The sequence below is a fragment of the Xylona heveae genome, assembly GCF_001619985.1.
Source record: "Xylona heveae TC161 unplaced genomic scaffold L228scaffold_13, whole genome shotgun sequence".
Taxonomy (NCBI): domain Eukaryota; kingdom Fungi; phylum Ascomycota; class Xylonomycetes; order Xylonales; family Xylonaceae; genus Xylona; species Xylona heveae.
In genome coordinates this window covers 637,074-656,260 of record NW_017264205.1, presented here as the reverse complement: position 1 = coordinate 656,260, position 19,187 = coordinate 637,074, and the positions used below count along the sequence as shown (strand labels likewise).

General features: G+C 48.5%; 5 protein-coding genes across 5 annotated transcripts; 3 read left to right on the top strand and 2 right to left on the bottom strand.

Moving 5' to 3' along the window:
* The first annotated feature begins 29 nt into the window (after positions 1–29).
* Positions 30–1,034, top strand: L228DRAFT_45441 (hypothetical protein). The gene has a single exon (XM_018336612.1). It carries the CDS (start codon positions 88–90, stop codon positions 796–798), a length of 711 nt encoding a protein of 236 aa, XP_018185080.1. The 5' UTR covers positions 30–87; the 3' UTR covers positions 799–1,034.
* L228DRAFT_251141 (hypothetical protein) lies at positions 919–2,189 on the bottom strand. Its single transcript, XM_018333491.1, has 2 exons — positions 2,061–2,189; positions 919–1,937 (listed from the first exon to the last, which is right to left on the bottom strand). Exon 2 carries the CDS (start codon positions 1,882–1,884, stop codon positions 1,270–1,272), a length of 615 nt encoding a protein of 204 aa, XP_018185079.1. The 5' UTR covers positions 1,885–1,937; positions 2,061–2,189; the 3' UTR covers positions 919–1,269.
* A 2,287-nt stretch (positions 2,190–4,476) lies between these two features.
* On the top strand, positions 4,477–12,715 carry L228DRAFT_214821 (hypothetical protein; the record flags this gene model as incomplete). Its single annotated transcript, XM_018330052.1, has 8 exons — positions 4,477–4,701; positions 4,777–5,190; positions 5,246–5,833; positions 5,887–6,496; positions 6,553–7,736; positions 7,793–11,416; positions 11,481–11,798; positions 11,855–12,715. The coding sequence occupies 8 exons, from the start codon at positions 4,477–4,479 to the stop codon at positions 12,713–12,715; spliced, it is 7,824 nt and encodes a 2,607-aa protein (XP_018185078.1).
* A 633-nt stretch (positions 12,716–13,348) lies between these two features.
* L228DRAFT_263832 (Undecaprenyl diphosphate synthase) lies at positions 13,349–14,861 on the bottom strand. Its single transcript, XM_018334529.1, has 3 exons — positions 14,447–14,861; positions 14,109–14,368; positions 13,349–14,027 (listed from the first exon to the last, which is right to left on the bottom strand). Exons 1-3 carry the CDS (start codon positions 14,666–14,668, stop codon positions 13,391–13,393), a joined length of 1,119 nt encoding a protein of 372 aa, XP_018185077.1. The 5' UTR covers positions 14,669–14,861; the 3' UTR covers positions 13,349–13,390.
* A 1,806-nt stretch (positions 14,862–16,667) lies between these two features.
* Positions 16,668–19,028, top strand: L228DRAFT_251136 (MFS general substrate transporter). The gene is made up of 5 exons (XM_018333490.1): positions 16,668–17,221; positions 17,288–17,711; positions 17,793–18,008; positions 18,070–18,256; positions 18,330–19,028. The coding sequence occupies exons 1-5, from the start codon at positions 16,984–16,986 to the stop codon at positions 18,762–18,764; spliced, it is 1,500 nt and encodes a 499-aa protein (XP_018185076.1). The 5' UTR covers positions 16,668–16,983; the 3' UTR covers positions 18,765–19,028.
* Positions 19,029–19,187: the final 159 nt, after the last annotated feature.

Below are 19,187 nucleotides of genomic sequence, written 5' to 3'. Positions count from 1 at the left end.
TGACATATGCTTTGATCTCGAATTTTGAGTCGCATCTCGCTGACAGGGACTTTCCCTCGGCCAAGCCCGTGTACGTCCTCTTCTGTCATGAATTTGACCATTGTGATTTCTGCCCAAATCAGAGCCCCAGTTAGCGGCCTTGGCATACCCTTGGCCCTTTCTCCGCGGATATTGGCCTGCATCCCGGCTGACTGCCTGAAACGACTGTCTTGTGCCTGGAATATTGTTGGTTCGTTGCGTCGCACATTGTACCACTTAAAATGGCCTGACCCTGCCTTGGCGTTGCCCTTTAATAAAATAACCCGTATCGTCCCGCACTGTATCCAGTACTTAGCCGTTGGTAAGGGCACGGATGATGGGAATGAAATAATGCGATGCTCCCAGGCAGTCACATCGATCCAAAACGCTCAGGGTTCGCACCAAGCCTTGTACGTTTTGCCATTCAACTCCATCGGAGCTTTACCTGCGGGAATGCCAGAGTTCAGCGCATTCGCGATATGGTACAATTACCTCTTTTCTAACTCTCCTCTTTTGTTTCGTCCTTTTGCTGGTATTGGTATACCGACACATTGCAAATTAGAATTTTCGTACACTGGACACTTATGCACCAGTTCCCCCTTGCTTCAAGTGTTTGTTACACTTTTCCAGTGCTTACCCACGCTACGCTGCGCAGCCATAGGGCAGAAGCGCCCAGTCCCGGTTGGCTGGGAAATAAAATACAGGCAACTTGCGTCGGAAGTAAAGCAGCATCATGCAAGGTGCAACAGCTGTGGGATAATAGAACAGTACATCGCATAAAATAATCAACGGGCCTTAGAGCAGACATGTGCCCAACATGTGCTGAATGCATATGTTTTATGCACATGTTACATGCGGCCCATCGCCCATGGATGGGGTTTGTGGAATGCACAATTTTTGGCCGGTGCTCTACATAAACCTTGTGCAGGGCCGAGAGGGGCACAACCCGTCTAAGATGAAGAGCATCAATCAAAGAGCTTCATTGAACCCTGAAATATTAGACAAATTCAAGATTTAAGTCTAAGATGAGACCTCTATTCAACCTTGGCGGTTAGGGAAAGACTCTTTGGGGTAATCTAGTCCTCAGTGATGTTGCCGTAGTGGAACTTTAGTGGGAAAAACCAAAAACAGCAGTCGCTGATTAGCGAATATGGCTAACTAAATCTAGAGATATCTAACCAACGCCTACAGAAGACTTGCAAGGCGAATGTGAAATGCCCCACTAATTCCTCCCTCGACAGTATCAGTAATCTATAATGCCCGTTCTGCAGTGGTTCTAATCAATTGTGCAATGGTACTCAGCTCATTGTTACCCCTTGGAAAATCGTGACCATTGTTGTGATAATAGTTGCTCATTAACGTTGGCTCACAGAGTTTCTCGAGTCCTTCGCCATAATCGCTCTTATCGTCTAAGCATCGAACATGCAATGTTGGCACGTGGATCTGTATTCCATCGAGGTCCACATTCCACAATTTCATCCCAACCTCACCGTCTGTCAAAATACCTCGGCCATCTGACAGTCGCCCGGGCCACAGCCTCGTGGTACCAGCTGTTGTTTTCATGACCGAGAATAGCAATGCTGCCTCTGGGATATTCTCCAGAGGCACTCTCTGCGGCGGCTTTTCGCTGTCGGGCAATGCAAAAAGCCCCCCAGGTGTGGCTCCATTGATGAAGACGGCGAAACGAAAGGGCATCTCGTCGACTGCTGCGAACGGGTTCTCGTTGGCATACCGAATCAGCACCTGCGCCGCGAGGGTTGCACCCTGCGAATAGCCGAGTATTCCGTCAAAGGGCCCTTCTTCCGCCGCAATCTGCAAGATTTCACGTTCGGCGCTGTCGACGTCATCTGGGTTGAGCATGTCCATGTAGCCCCAGAGTTTGGATGTGGGAAACGTCGCCGTGTATAGGGAGTAATTTCCTAAATATCTAGCAAGTCAGAGAATTTGAACGCCAAGAGGGTCGTCTCTCAATATGACCCAACAATGATTCGACTGTTGCGAGCCTGCTTTGCTCTGAAGGGGGTACAGATAAATGCGCGTGCCTTCAGTATGAGGAAATCGACCCTCTACAAACTCGAATTGAAAGTCATCAAGTAGAGAACGAAAACCAACTTATGCCATCAAATCATGCGTCAATATGAGTGTCGCTTCATGGCCGTGTAAACGCGACCAATACTAACTGGTTTGCATCTGGAAGATCTATGACATGTCAACAATCCTCATACCTAGTCATTGGCGATATGGTGACCGACTCACGTCGTTATTCGAGCCTCTTCCATGAAGGCAGAGAATCCTCATCGTGAACAATAATCACTTGCGAGCCTCTGAAAAAGCGTACTCTACCACGCGATAATTATCTTATGTGATCTCGAAGGCGACAAGTTTGTCCTTACTACTCGTCTTTTCGGCCTGACACGGCCCGGTGCAAGGGTTCATCCAAGGCCTTAATCGCCAGCTTAGGCTACACCTATTATTGGGTCATGCAATCCGAATAATTGCATAAGAGGATGGGGACCGTATACAAACCAGCTATGCCTATTCAGTACCCTCAGGTCCGCGTGCTATCACGAGCTGATCACGCTTTGACTGAGCGATCTGTCAAAATGAGGGTGTTTTCCGGCGCCGACTGCTGATAGTGCAAGCAGCGGCAGAACACTAGATTTTACCTGCAACGTAATCATCAAATATGGTTTATTGGATGTACGAGCATTAAGTCTGCATTACTCGACGGCTTGTGGCACGGTAAGCGGCTAGCAGTTCTAGTCTCCATTTGTGCTTGTTGGATGAGCCATTACCAACGCCAATGACTGTTCAGAATATGAAACGGAAAAGACCGGCCAAGAACCCCACGGGGAAGCAGGAAGCTGCGGAGTTCTCTCAGTCTAGTTGAAACACCGTCGCGGCCCGCTTCTCAACAGCCCGCCGTCTGGTCGAATCAAATCACACTTCTTTGGTTATCAACGGCACGTTGTTGACAATGTACACTACGGCCACTATCGTCATGTCCAGAAGGGATCTCGTGGTGCAGACATCTTGCATCTAGACAGCAGCCCTATCATACCACCCAGGGTTACATACAGGACCGCCACCAATTTTCTTGATTCAAAACAATCTTTTACAAGGCTTGCAGCCTTTGGTCGGAATGTTGCAAATTCTAGCTGGAGCCCGTAGATATGGGAACTCCATCATTCTTTTGCGCAAGCCTAGGAAAAGTCAGAATGGTCATACCGCTTCTCACCGCCATTATATCCGCTGCTTCGCACAAACTTAACCTGCCCCGAATGAAGCGGAAGAGTGAATTCTTACGAAGACACAGTACGAGCAGGGTGCCATTAATTTGTCACGAACAGGGAAAGACCAAGACTGGGGGACCCACTGCGACCCACTGTATCATGGCCAGCCACTTCAAGAAGGCTTTCCATGAGTACGATCCTTTTTGGCACAACTCAAATCCATGCATTGGAGTTTGAGAACAGACTAGAAATGATGCCAAAAATGAGGGGTCACTGTTTTTCGAGCAAGATTATCCGTCGTGGGAGTGCGGGGTTTTTTTCATTTTTGGCTTTTCCTTCATACGATATGTGCTTATGTGGTTCTCCAGACACATTGACCTGCACCATTAGTAAATCTACAGCCCTGTACTGTCCAATTCCAGCGAGGTGACCAGTCCGGTTCAGCGAGGGTTTTCTCCAGCCAACAGGCACCGCTCTCGGGCCGTACCCTTAGCGTTGGTGGGATCGTGTGGCTTCGCTTACACCCCAAATGTAGCCAAGGCGATAATCGACCGTTGATGAGCCATCCAAGACATCCATGCCACCCATCGCGCAACGTTTCCTTCTCCTCGTACGCGGGGTCGAGAGCATTCTGTTTACCTTGTGAGTATCAGGGTCCTTTCAAAATGTGACACCCTATTTGGCTCGCCGAATATCGCTCTGCTGCTAGACTTGTAAGGAACAGTGCGCCGTCGTTCTTTGAGCGCTAATTTGATTGATAGCCACGCCTAAAAACCCCGACTATTTGATAAAAGACCATGGTCTAATATGGGTGCCAACTGATCCGGTAACGACGAATAGGGTTGCATATCGTCGGTACAATGGTGGTGATCCAATTGTCCGTCTTACGCACTAAGCCATGGGACAAGAACTGTCCCCAGGCTCCGCTGGGCCCCTTGGCCAGGCCATGGCGGCTGATGCAGAGTATTGACATGACTGGAAGTTGCACCATGCTCGAACGCATGGTCCTTTAGTCTGACAATTCCCTGGATACGGGAGAAGAGACCCTGTCGGTTCTGGTCCTTGTGAAAGGCGGGGCAAAACCTCGTTATCAGCACTATGCTCTCCGTTGCGGGGTCGTCAGCTATCAAGCATCTGCCGTTTAAAAGAGATAGAGTAGACACTTTGTTTCATTTTGCTTCACTACACTAGATACCCCTTTTGATCTCCTCTTGTTTTTGCAAAGATGCCACCGTTTCTGAATGGAAATGGCCTTACCAATGGCCACGGAGGCAATGATGAAGATCCCATTGCCATCGTTGGTATGGCATGTAGATTCCCCCAAGATGCAGACAATGCAGAGAAATTCTGGGACTTTTTGATCAATGGCCGGTCAGCCATGACGACGTTTCCTAAAGAAAAGTTCGAGTTTGAAGGACACTATCATCCTGACCCTGGTCATGCGAGTACTGTACGTTTCCAGAAACCCCCCCAAATAATCTTTTTTTCATCATTACTAATGCAACTCTCAACGCGGGACTTTTAGATGAATGCCAAGGGTGGTCACTTCTTGAAGGAAAAGTCTGCCACGTTCGACGCTCCGTTTTTCAGTATAACCAAGAATGAAGCCATATCAATGGACCCTCAGCAACGGCTTGTAATGGAGAATGTCTACCACGCGATTGAGAATGCCGGGATACCCATGGAGAAAATGCTGTCCTCCAAAACTTCTGTTTTCCTTGGCGCTTTCACAAACGATTACCTGGGAATCGTCAATTCGGACCCAGATGCGCTCCTCAAATACAAGCCGATTGGGACAGCAAACTCCATTTTGGCCAATCGTGTCAGTTGGTTCTTTGATCTGAAAGGGTCGAGCCTTATGCTTGATACAGCATGCTCTAGCAGCTTGGTAGCTTTACACTTAGCGTGTCAGAATCTGAAGAATAAAGAATCGGAAATGGTAAGATTTCATCTGCATTGGACATTTGGATTATCTCCTAACTCCTCCTTCATAGGCAATTGTCAGTGGCGTGAACGTCATTGAAAGTCCTGAAACAATGTACGGCATGAGCAAAATTGGTTTCTTATCTCCCGATGGCATCTGTTATAGTTTTGACCACCGCGCAAATGGCTATTCGCGAGGCGAGGGAGTTGGAACTATCCTTATAAAACGTTTGAGTGCGGCGATTCGGGATGGTGATACGGTCCGTGCTGTTATTCGGGCGACTGGTAGCAACCACGATGGACGGACCCCAGGAATCACGCTGCCGAGCAAGACCGCACAAGAAGCCCTTATTCGCGACACTTATGCATCAGTCGGGCTGAACACCAAGTCTACAAATTACATTGAGGCACATGGAACAGGAACAGCTGCGGGCGACCCAATTGAGGCGGGAGCTATAGCAGCTGCTTTCAGTGACAGACCCTCGCAGGACCCATTACTGATTGGTGCACTTAAATCCAATGTAGGACATCTGGAGGCCGCGTCTGGGGTCGCAGGTTTGATCAAGACAGTCATGATCCTCGAACGAGGCTTGGTACCACCAAACATCAATTTCGAAAAGGTCAACCCCAAGATCCCCATGAAGCGATGGAACATTGATGTAAGTAGCTCTTTTGGAGTATCGTTATGTACATTGCGCTGACGGATGGATAGTTCCCGCTCAAGCCAACCCCATGGACTGCCTCTGGGGTTCGAAGAGCATCGGTCAATTCATTTGGCTTTGGCGGTGCAAATGCACACGTGGTTTTGGATGATGCCTACAGCTATCTTCAAGAGCAAGGGCTAAGGGGCATCCATCTCACAAAGTCGATATCCTCTATAACAGCAAACGGTAACAATGGAGCGCCTCATTTGGAGAAGTCAACGAGCAAGATTTTTGCCTGGTCTGCCTTTGACGAGGCCGGAATCAAGCGTCAAGTTGACAGCTATCATTCTTTTCTCTCGACAGTCAAGTCCGACGATGAACCAGGCTTCCTAGATGACCTGGCATACACCTTGTCTGACCGACGCACATTGTTTCCATGGCGCTCTTTTGCCGTAGCAGAATCTTTGGTAGAACTGGTCGAAAAGCTTGCACAGGATCACGGTGTCTCCAAGCCTATTCGCTCAAAGGCTCCCCCAAAGCTTGGTTTCATTTTCACTGGCCAGGGCGCTCAATGGTATGCTATGGGACGGGAGCTACTGGTCTATCCTGCTTTTAGCAAAAGCTTCGAGGATGCAGCAGCATATATCAAGTCAATTGGCAGTGACTGGAACATAGTGGGTAAGTCAATCTCGGAAATGTTTTCTTCGTTGAGCCTCCGCTTACATTTCATACAGATGAGCTTTTGAGAGATCGTGAGTCGTCAAACATTGGTCATCCCGTCCTTAGCCAAACCCTGTGCACTGTGCTACAGGTAGCTTTGGTCGATCTACTTGCTTCTTGGAGTATCTCACCCACGCGAGTTGTCGGGCACTCATCCGGTGAGATTGCTGCAGCTTATGCTGCTGGCGCTTTTGGCCGCGAAGCTGCTTGGAAGATAGCATATTATCGCGGTCTCGTCTCGGCTAGCCTGATGGACCAGAAAGGAGCAATGATAGCGGTTGGCCTCTCAACTGCCGACGCTCAGTCGTACCTGAACAAGGTGCATGATAAACTCAGTGGAGAGCTGACGATCGCTTGCTTCAACAGCCCGAAGAGCTTAACAATCTCCGGTGACGAGGCAAAAGTGGACGCGCTGAAATCTCTCCTAGATGAGAACCGCGTCTTTGCCAGAAAGCTTAATGTCAAGAATGCTTATCACTCCAGCCATATGCGAGCCGTTGCTGATGAGTATCTCAACCTTATGGGAGATTTGGGTGCACCTAGGGCAAGCCAAGGAACTAAATCGCAGAGCCAAGATACTTCCATGTTCTCTTCGGTCACTGGAGAGCTTGTAACTATCGACGCCTTGAACAAACCCCAATATTGGGTGGATAATATGGTGTCTCCCGTTAAGTTCACGCAGGCGCTAACATCCCTTTGCTCCACCGCGCCGACTAAAACGAGGGCGCGAATGGGCATAAGCAGTGGAAGTCCGGTGCAGCATCTTATAGAAGTTGGGCCACATCCTGCACTCCAGAGCGCAACAAAGGATACCCTCTCAGTGGATCCAAGCCTTGGTAGTCTCGATTATTCCTACCTACTCTCACGAAGCAATACTGCTCTCACATCTATTTTGCAGACTGTTGGAACGCTTTTCTGCCAAGGTTATCCTGTGGATCTACACGCTGTCAATCATAAATCCCTCACCGCCGAGGAAGTTGACAGTATACCTTCAAGATTACTTGTCAACCTTCCGCCTTATAGCTTTAATCATTCACAAGATTATTGGCCGGAGAGTCGGTTGAGCAAACGCTTCCGTCAGCGGAAATACCCTCGACATGATATTTTGGGTGCTCCCGTGTCCGACTGGAATCCGGAAGAACCAAGGTGGCGACAGATAATTAGGATCTCGGAGAACCCCTGGTTGAAGGATCATAGAGTGAGTACGCTCCGTTTCCCGTCAAAGTAAGTTCCGCTGTTGACAATATTTTCTAGGTCACCGGCAGTATTGTTTTTCCTGGTGTCGGATACCTTGTGATGGCCATTGAAGCTTCAAAGCAGATTGCCGACCCTGAGCAACGCATCGCCGGGTATCGACTTCGCGATGTGTCAATCAAGGCTGCTCTTGTCATACCAGATGTCGATGAAGGTGTTGACACCGTCCTCTCAATGCATCGAGTGACCGAAACAGCTCGCGCAAGCTCAGCGGCATGGTGGGAATTTAGAATCTCTTCATATGGAGCAAGCAACGACAGCTGGCTGGAGCACTGCCGCGGCGTTGTCGGCATCGAGTATGAGTCGACTCCGGGCCCTCTTAATAGCGGCCTGGAGGTGGCATCACACGCTCAGGAATTTGAAGAAATGCTAGATCGGGTCTACAGCATATGTGAATCTCGTCTTGATTCTTCTCATCTTTACTCGGACTTGGAGACTATTGGTATTTCATTCGGACCGACTTTCCGAAATCTCGAATCTGTCAAGCACGGAAAGGGCAATGGCGACTCCACTGGTACTGTGACTGTACCGAACTTGAAGGCGGCGATGCCAAAGGGCCATATCCATCCCCATGTAATTCATCCCGCTGTTATGGACAGTATGCTGCATCTTTTCCTTGCCGCGGTTTTAGATTCGAATGGTGGAAAAAAGATTCTCGAACCACTTGTTCCTGTCTTTATCAAAGATGTCTGGGTAGATGGGAACATCAGCAGTGAACCTGGGCATATTTACCGATGCCATGGTTGGGCAGGAAAGATTTCTGCGACCCAGTACAACTCGGAGATAACGGTATGGGAGGGTGACACGAAAGCCCCGAGAATGACTGTACGAGGAATGCAGGTGGTTCCTCTGCAGTCAACGACAACAAATTCTGCCACGGAGAGACAACTTTGTTACAATATCGACTGGAGGCCAGATGTTGATCTCATGTCAAAGGAGCGTGGAGAAGCCTATTTTGGAAAGACCCTTTCGGAGCTGGCCCTTCAAGATTCCCTGATTCTTCAGCTTTCTCAAGACTTGCAACTAGCAAACATAGTCTACATCCTCGATGCTACCAAAGAGCTTGAAGGCATAGATGAAACAACGCTAGGCCCCCATCACAAGAAATATCTGGCTTGGCTCCGACTTCAGTCGGATAACTACGCCAAGGGTCTAATATTTCATCAGCGGCCCGAATGGGATTTGGTCGTTAATGACGAGGAACTTAAAGAAAAGTTCCTCAAAAAGGTGGAAAAGTCTGGCGCCGATGGGCAACTGGCCTACAGAATGGGGCCGCAAATTGCGCCCATACTTCGTCATGAAGCAGACGCTTTGCAGCTCATGTTTGGAGATGACCTCCTTGATATCTATTATCGTGAACTCATTGGCACCAAGAGTATTCACAAGCTCCTCGCAGCTTATGCTGACAACATTGGACACAAACGTGTGGACCTGGCTGTGCTCGAAATCGGCGCCGGCACAGGTGGCTCGACACTTCCAATCCTCGAGACGCTTTGCCCTAGGAGTGCAGATAGCTCGGCGTCAGGGTCGTCGAAGCTAGCCAGTTATACATACACTGATATATCCGCTGGCTTTTTTGAAAAGGCCAAGGCAAAATTCAAGCCCTGGACGAATCTCATGCATTTCAAGACTTTGAACATTGAAAAGGATCCGGCCAAACAAGGATTTGAAGCCGGCTCGTTTGACATTATTCTCGCAGCAAATGTCCTCCACGCCACACAAGATCTTCGTCATACGCTTAGAAACGCCCGGTATCTGTTGAAGCCAGGTGGGAAACTCCTGTTGCATGAGGGAACGCAACGACACGTGCTCTCCCTGCCAATGTCATTTGGTCTCTTGCCCGGATGGTGGCTCAGCGCTGAGGAGAATCGAAAGTGGGGCCCGTTGATGAGCGAAGTCGAATGGAGCGACTTCCTCGCCGATACTGGCTTCAGTGGAATGGATCTGGCACTGAAAGATAATGTCGATGACCGAATCCATTCACAGAGCTTAATGGTATCAACTGCCGTTGATCCTGACCGAGCTAGAGTTGCTCCTCTCGAAGTCATAATAATTGCTAGCGAAAAGCAGAGAGCTGGGCAAGTTGTGCCACTTTTGGCGTCATCACTTGCCGGGCTCGGACTGCGTGAGATCCAGATTGCAACACCTCAGGAGGTTGCAAGTATGGAGTTAAAGCAGTCTGTCTGCATAGCTCTGATGGAGCTTGACAAGCCTTTCCTTACAAACATTTCGAAGACCGATTACGACTCCCTTCGTCACCTTCTGACGCAGTGTGCAGGCTTGCTTTGGGTCACTGCCGATCATACCTTGAACCCGGAGCTTTCCATGATATCTGGTCTTGTACGGACAGTCCGTTGGGAAAGAGATTTGGATGACTCGAATCTTGTAACACTAGCCATTCAAGATTCGTCACTCACCGAAATTGACCTATCTTCCGCTATTATGGACATCTACAAGGTCCAATTCTGGGACAAAGCGGACCAGAGACATGGGGAATATAGCTACAGGGACGGTCTAGTTTATATTAACCGTCTCACTAACGCGCAGGATGTCAATGGCTTCTTAGCTTCCAAGTCTAGCGCTCCAGCACCGCAACCCCAGCCCTTTGGCGCTGATTCGGACCGTGCATTGAAGCTTCGAACTGATGCCCCGGGAATCTTGAACCGGCTGCACTTTGCAGATGATCCGGATTGGCACTTACCGCTACCGGATGACGAGATTGAGGTGGAAGTCAAGGCCTCTGGTCTCACCTTCCGAGATGTTGTCGTGGCTATGGGAGAGGTGCCCAGCTCAACATTTGGCGAAGAAGGAGCAGGAATAGTCACCCGAGTTGGTGCAAATATTAGCGACATACAACCAGGTGACCGGGTCGTGTTTGTTAGTAGCGGCAAGGGAAGCTTGCAGACATTTGCAAGAGTCAAATCCTATTTGACTGCGAAAATCCCACTGGAGATGTCCTTTGAGGTTGCCAGTGGAATACCTTGCAACTATATGACTGCCTACTACTGTTTGGTTGACGCTGCTCGGCTGCGAAAGGGCGAATCCATTCTCATTCATGCAGCTGCAGGAGGCACCGGACAAGCCGCCATCATGTTTGCACAAAATGTTGGCGCCGAAATCTTTGCTACTGTATCGACGCAGGAGAAGAAAGACCTATTGACTCAGACATATGGCATTCCGGAAGACCATATCTTCTCGAGCCGAGACTTGACGTTTGCACAAGGAGTCATGAGATTGACAAAGGGACGCGGAGTCAATGTCATCCTGAATTCCCTGGCTGGTGAAGCTCTTCGCAAGTCGTGGGACTGCATTGCTCCATTTGGCCGCTTCATCGAAATTGGTAAAAAGGATATTTATGCCAATGGGAAGCTCGACATGTGGCCATTCTCGAAGAGCGTCACCTTCGCAGCTTGTGACCTTGCGACTGTGGTACAACTCGATCCCGAGACATCTTTGCGGCTGCTCAAAGACTGCGTCCGATTCTTCGCAGAGGGAACGTTGAAAACGTCAACACCATATACCGTATTGGACTATTCACAGATTGAAGATGCTTTCCGCCAGATGCAGTCGGGTAAGAGTATCGGAAAGATTGTCTTGGTTCCGCATAAGGACGATATAGTTCCGGTAAGTATTGTCTCGATAATACTCCTTCATCACCTGTCTCGATGCTTACTATTGCCATCACCAGGTCGTTCCAAAATCACTCTCTGCCTATCGTTTCGGCGAAGATGCTTCGTATATTCTGGCAGGAGGTCTCGGAGGTCTGGGCCGCAGCATCGCACAATGGATGGTCTCTCGCGGAGCACGGAACTTGGTCTTCCTCAATCGCACAGAGCCTCCGGACAATGTCAAGGAGTTTCTGCAGGACATTAATTCTAAAGGGTGCAAAACACTCGTGTGCGTATGCGATGTTAGCAACAAAGACTCCCTATTGGGCGTCATTGAGAAATGCAACGCCGAGATGCCTCCGATTAAAGGATGCATCCAAGGCGCGATGCAGCTTAAGGTAAGTGTTCCTTCCCATCAACCGATATGGATTCAGTCTATTAACATTCCAATTAGGACTCTGCATTCGAAAATATGACCTACGATGACTTTAATGCCGCCCTCGCGCCCAAAGTTCAAGGGTCGTGGAATCTCCACACCCTCTTGCCAAAGGACATGGACTTTATGATCTTCCTATCCTCTATTTCTGGCATTGCCGGCAACCGTGGCCAAGGCAATTACGCCGCCGGTAATACGTACCAGGACGCCCTTGCACATTACCGCGTCTCACAGGGTCTCCCCGGCACTGCGCTTGATCTTGGAAACATTCTCTCCGTTGGCTTCCTCGCCGAGCACAAGAAGGTCGTGAGCTCGAATCCCATTTTTGCGCTGATTCGCGACGGTATCCGCGAGGACGAATTCCTCTCCATCATTGAATACCACGTCGATCAGCGAAACGCCGACGAATCCGATCTCCGGTGCCAGGTCGCCTTTGGGCTCAACACCAGCGCCGCCTTGAAACGCAAAGGTGTGCCCGAACCGACATTCATGAGTAATCCCCTCTTTGCCCAATTACATTCCGTCGCCGAGACCGGCGGCGACGACTCCGGGGACTACTCGTACCAGGCAATTCAGGAACTCCTTCGCTCCGCCAACACTGTTGATGAAGCCACGAATGCAGTCCAAGAGAGCATCGTCCGCCGTCTCTCAAATACGATGTCGATCCCTACGGACGACGTCGATCCGTCAAAGCCCATTCATCATTATGGCGTAGACTCCCTCGTCGCCATGGAGTTTAGGAATTGGTTCGCAAAGGATATGGCTGCCGATGTGGCAGTCTTGGATATCATGGGTTTCGGAAGCATTAGTACCTTGAGCCGAAAGATTGTTAGCGTTAGTAAAGTCGTGAAGCTTGCTGCTTTGGGTGAGGTCAAGTAGTCGCTTTCTAGACTGTCCTTTGTTAGAGCTTTGTAGCGTTCGTAATAGTTTTAATCTGATCTCATTTGCCTTTTTTAAATTTTTTTAACCCTGAGCACTCTTGTATCATCTTGTCTGTGCTAGCAATGCTGCAGGATTGTCATCAATTCGAAACACATTCTTTGGATTTAGACTTTTTATCTGAACCCGTCCGAAACGGAACATAGATGACGAAATTTTCAGAGTAGTGTGGACATACTTAAGATTGAGCCTGTGGTGGTGAGGGTCCGAAAGTAAGTGGGATTCTTGTAAAAAGTGCTCAAAACCTGAGTCAATTTCTTTCTTTTCATGTTTAAAGGGGTATAAGATTTGATGCATATTGTGATCTATATGGTCTGAACTACCACAAAAGGTAATAAAAAGAAATTGTGAGGAAATGGATGAGAAGACGGAAAGTGAAAGTGACAGTGAGAGTAAAAAGAAGTGATATCGCAATGCTGGTGTATGCAAACATGGTATGAAATCGATATTGAATAGCATGTATATGCAAGGTGAAAAAACAAGCGGATAGGGCGAAGTTGCGCCCATACGCAAAAATTTAAATGAATAAGTGATATAAAGAAAATAAATAAATGAAAGAAAGAAAAAAAAAAAGGGGGGGGGGAGGAAAGGAAATAAAGACGCTATGCAACATTTTTATCGTGCTTTGAGAGGTGGAGACGAGACTGCCTGATGAGCTGGCGGAGTATGTGAAACTTTTATTTGCTTTCTCTGTTCCAGCCGTTTCTGCTTCCACTGCCACTCGATCAGGACCGGGAGGAATGTCCACAGATCGAATTCCGGCCACAGACAGTCCAGAAAGGCGAGATGTGTATTCTCGTGGCATTGCCAGAGCATGAAGTCGCTCAGTCGCTCAACGCCAGAGGTGCGAACGAGTAAATCTAATGGCGGGTTGCCCGCCGTGAACATGTGGTCGTCGAGTGTCTCGGACGTGATCGTTTCGGGGTCCGCGTAGGCAGTCTCGTCCCGCAGACCTTGCTCATGCGCGGAGTCTGGGTTCAGAGTATTTGACGAGGACGTGGAGCCCTCTGCGTCAGAGGTCTGTGCTTCGGCTGCTCCTGCTGCAACTTCGGATGTGTGATGATGATGATGGTCTTTTGACGATGATGACTGGTCGTGCAAGTGTCGCGCTCGAATGTTTTGTCTGATGTGCGTTTCGGAAAACGGGCGCTGGTAAGCCTGTAGAGGCTTGGAGTAGTCGATGACGGTCTCGCGGATGGCGGTTGTGATTTCGTCTCGAGAGGTGTATGGGAAGCAGACATTGAGGATGGCGCTGGCAGATTGAAGAGGTCAGTGTTACTGTCTCGAACAGGAGTGAGGGTGGAGAGGGGAGGAAGAAAAGAGAGAAACGTACTGTCGATTCCCACTTGTCATTTTGGCCGCATTATCCATGGCTTCGAGAACGTCGGGTTTAAGGAGATCCCGTTGGCCGAGGATCCGGATGCGTGCTCCGTAACGGTCGAGAAGTTCTCCGTGTTGTGCCAATTGCGATAATTTCACTTTTGCCATTTCCATGAGCGCATCGACTTCGTATTTGGACCGTTTGAAGTTTTCTATACTAAAGGCGTAGATGGTGATGACTTTGACTCCGGATTTGTAGCAGACTTCGAGGACCTAGACAATGACATCACGTCAGGACTTTTGTTTCAAGTAATTTTTGGGAGAAATGAAGGCATAACGGCTGCGACTGACCCTTGCCAACGCCTCAAATCCTAGGTTATGTCCCTCTACAGTCTCGATTTGTCGAGTCCGCGCGAACCGTCGGTTTCCGTCCATGACAAAAGCCACATGCTGAGGTATTGGGCCTTGCCGCAAAGCACCGATGAGCAGTTCCCTCAGCTGCTGGATGATCCACTCTGCCGGTGGAGACGAGAGAAACCATCTCCGAAACTGCGAAAGGTGCATCGAAGACATGGCGCCGTAGCTCTCTTGGGTCTCTGTTTTGCGCCGGCGGACTCTGCGGAATAGGCTAGAAGGGAAGATTCAGAAAATTAAATTATTGAAAGAGTTCTGCAGCTTCATAGGTATATATAATATAATGTGAAAACCCGTAGAGTATTTCAGTCAGAATATTATTATCAATTTGAAGCTGCCAGGTTGAGCATTAGAGGTGGATTGCGGGCGTTAGAGTTTCGGGATGACATGTGTTGGGGAACAATGTGCAAATATCAAGCATGCTACCTGGCCTCGTCTCGGGACACTTCAGCAGGAAAAGAACGCGGGGAAGAGAAAGATTCATCCATGTTTATTATCATGCTACTATTTTCTCAAATCCTCGCCCTTCATCTTTATCCTCTTCTCTACAATATTACCATGCAATTATACTCGTACAGCTCTTTATTTTTTTTTCTCTGCCTTTCTGTCTGATTTGACCTTACTGTTCTATTATAACGAATTCTAATGGTTATGGTTTATAGGTAGTATTTCTAATTATCTCAAATTCTATAATATTATCTTTCTTTTTCTTTTTAAATCAAAAATAACAAATATCATCATCAATAGTCAATCGCTATCTTTGTGATATCTTTGTGAAGAAGATTTTTCGTCGCACAGAATGTTAGATCAAAATATATGTTATTGAAGACTGGTGTGTAGGCTCCGAGAATCTTCAACGCCAAATATTTAACGTCACGTGAGAAAAACCATTGAAGTATCACCAGAATAAACCCACTTTATTGTCATATTGATAATCTAATAAATTGTCTGGAGTATGTGGTCTAGAAGGCGTGTTGAAGCTTATATAGATCATGTCTGATCTGCCTCAGTGCCGACCGACTTGCTTCAGTCACCGAGCCAAGGCTTCTTATTGTCCTGAATTATGACAAAACCGAAACAACCATAAATTCGTCAATTGCGAATTACCTCATGTGAGACTTTGGTACTAATGAGAGAAACCAAACGACTATGATTTGCACGTCTATGCAAAGCGAAGCCGAGCTGGGAATAACCATCGTGAAACGCATGAACACGTCGAGGTTCTCCACACGCGGCGATCATTATCTCAGCTATTGTAACTCTCCCCGCGCGATGAACTGACGGGAGTTTCTGCTTCTACCTTGATCCCGGTTCCATCTGTCATACCCAACTACCACTGTCAAGCTATTGTTTCTCTGAAAGGAATCTCGATCCGAAGATTCTTCCCTCTTTGCTCATATGATCCGCATGCATTGTGATTAGAACCTCATAATGTGATTGCTGACCAAGCCTTCCTGATGACCAGAAACATCTATTCTGTCTTGGGGGCATCGTCCGACAAGCACAACCTGTCTACCACTGCAATCGAATGTGTGAGTAAGGCTGGACTTGGCTGGGCTCTCGAATTCCTTCAAGATTCCACATCATTCTCAGAACCACAACATTCCGGACATGTCCAGAACAAACCGATCAGAACCTAATCATGCCGTCGTCATGATCAGACTACCATAGGCCGTTTAGTTCTCCCAGGCACAGGCGCACCTTGTACGCCCGCATTGCTCGACCTCTATTACCCCACGTTGGTGTCGGGCCAGTCTATGACACTATACCGGAACAAACTGGGAGTTCAGGAACATGGCTGTTGGCAAAGGTGCAAAAGTGATGTCTGGCAGCACAAGGGTGGCTTCTCAACCACGGATACAACTCACCGCTTAGGCCTTGATTGGCTATTGAGGTCTTGCCACCAAAGGGATCGGCAAATGAGCGATGATGCCGACTCGTCAATTGTCGAGATAACAGTTCCCCGAAAAGCCCCCCATAGCGCAGTCACCCGTCTTCCCTCGCCCACCATGTGGGTTCCTAACCAAGGGGCCTATCTTATCAACGACACGCTATACGGCCTCTGGTTGGACAGTTTCCCCTCCCGCCCTCGTCCCCTGGCCAGATGTGACCAGTCTAACGGAAATCCACGGCCTTGAATCATGCAGTATCAAGGTAACAAGTGAGGGTGGGTTGAGATCATCCTCATGTTGCAGCGTCCGGATGGCTTGCTCTCTCGCCGCTTTCACCTTGACCGTCTTCTCCTTGCGGTTAACAAGCGCGTTGATAGCCCCGGAGATACTGCGGGTCGTGTCTCCCCGCCCTATCAATTGATCTGCCGGCAGAAGACGAAATATATCAATGCCAATTTCCTCCCCTAGCTGAAGCTCGACGAGCTCAATTACAACCATATATTAATATATATCCGCCGCCGCCAAACACGCTCCGATCATTGTCATCAATTTCAAGTGTTTATATATATATATCTGCTTGCCATGGACCGGCCCGTGTCTGCCGAGCATTATGCAACGGAAAAGCACGAGATGAGCAACAAGATTGATCCGCAGCCAGAAGGCATCATGACCAAGGAGGCAACGGAGAGAAGCGAGGGCGATGTCGAAATATACATTGACCCCAAAAAAGAAAAGAAACTGTTGCTCAAATTGGATCTCTTCTTGATTCCTGTGGTCATGCTTGTCTACATTGCCTGTTATCTGGATCGTTCTAATATTGGTGAGTTGGCCAAAAGGTGACAGCCAATTCCAAATGTACGATTGCTTACATTTGGGTCTGCAATAGGTAACGCGGTTGCTGGTGGCTTGCCTGCCGATATCCATGCTTCATCGCAACAAATCTCGGTAGCAGTGTCTATTCTCTTTGTGACCTATGTCACGCTCGAGACGCCGTGTGCCATTATAATGAAGAAGGTGACGCCACGCGTCATGATCACGTCCTTGACTTTTATTTGGGCTCTTGTGACCATCTTCACCGGCTTCATCCAAAGCATCGGCGGCCTATACGCCACGCGGTTGCTTCTCGGCGCCTGCGAGGCTGGGTTGTTCCCCTGCTTAAACCTTTACTTGACCATGGTCTACCGTCGCGAGGAGCAGGCCAAACGAGTGTCGTACTTGTTTAGTAGTGCTGCCCTTGCTGGAGCATTTGGTGGTCTCTTGGCCTATGGTCTTCTTCAAATGGATGGCGTTGCTGGCAAAGCTGGATGGAGGTACGATAATTGCCCCTTTCCTCCTCCCCCCTCCTGCCTTCTTTACAAGCATCTCCGAGCAGACACTGATCATTGTTGTAGATGGCTTTACATTATCGAAGGCATTCTCACCATTCTCTGCGCTGCTGCTGCATGGTTCGGTCTTCCAAATGACCCCAGCAAGGCGTATTTCCTTAACGCCGAGGAGCGTGAGCTGGTCAAGCTTCGGAGGCTTCAGGCGCAAAAATATCTTGGAAGCGAGGAATTCTCCTGGCAAGAGGTCAAGGCCGCCCTTTGCGATCCAAAGCTCTACATCAGGTGCGTTTCGCATAGGTTTTATCCATCTCACATGTCCTGACTTTAACTAACCTGTGCACAGCGGCTCCATCCAGTTCTGTCAGGATATTCTCCTGTATGGATTCAGCACCTTTCTTCCATCCATTCTGAAGAGCATGGGATACAACAAGCTGCAGAGCCAGTACCTTACCATTCCCGTCTACATCTTTGGCGCGCTATGCTTCTTCGCTGTCGCATTCGCCTCTGATTACTTCCAAAAGCGTGGACCGGTATGTCTTCTTCTTCCTCTTCATCATCAACCCGCATTTCTGGACCGCCGCCGTGCTAACGCTCTCTTCACAGTGTCTTCTCGTGACCAACATTTTTGGAATCGCAGCATACATTATTCTCATCGCATCCTCCAATGACGCTGTCAAGTATTTTGCATGTTTCCTCGCCGCCATTGCCGTATACAACGGTCCCGGTATCAATTTGACATGGCTCAATGTCAACGTGGCACCGCACTACCGTCGCGCCACGGCCATTGGCGCCCAGCAGACCATCGGCAATCTTGCAGGTATCGTTGCCGGCCAAATTTACCGCAAAGCACCATACAAGCTGGGCAACAGCTTCTCCTTGGGAGCTGTTTGCGTCGTGCAGTTCATCATTGCGGGCAAGATTATGTACATTCGATGGTTGAACCGAAGAAAGGAGAGAATTGCCAGTGGCGAGATCGCAGACAGCCGGACGAGAACCACGACTGGTGATGCCGAGCTGGACTTTAAGTACCACTACTAATGTTTTGGATCGTCTCCGTCTCGGCCTCGTTCTCATTCCCATACCTTTAATTTCTTTCCATCCTCTTTTCATGCTGCACTCGATATCTCTTTCTATATTGCGCTCCACCTTTGCAGCCAGCTTTGCAGCCAGTCTCGCTATGAAACATGATATTATCTAAGCCGAGGAATTCCATTTATGAATCTTATTGTACATCTACACCCAATAGACTTTCGTGTTGAAAACGTATGCTGGATCATACGTTGTCCAGATACCACTACCTGTATATAGAACCATCTTTTCCATTATTTCAGTATATTATTTTCTTCTATTCTATTCTATTTTATTTTATCTAAGCCTGTTTTCTTCATCTCTTGCAAGTCGCAACTGTTTGCATACATGCATACATACACATATACATATCCTCAGATCCTCTCAGTCTCG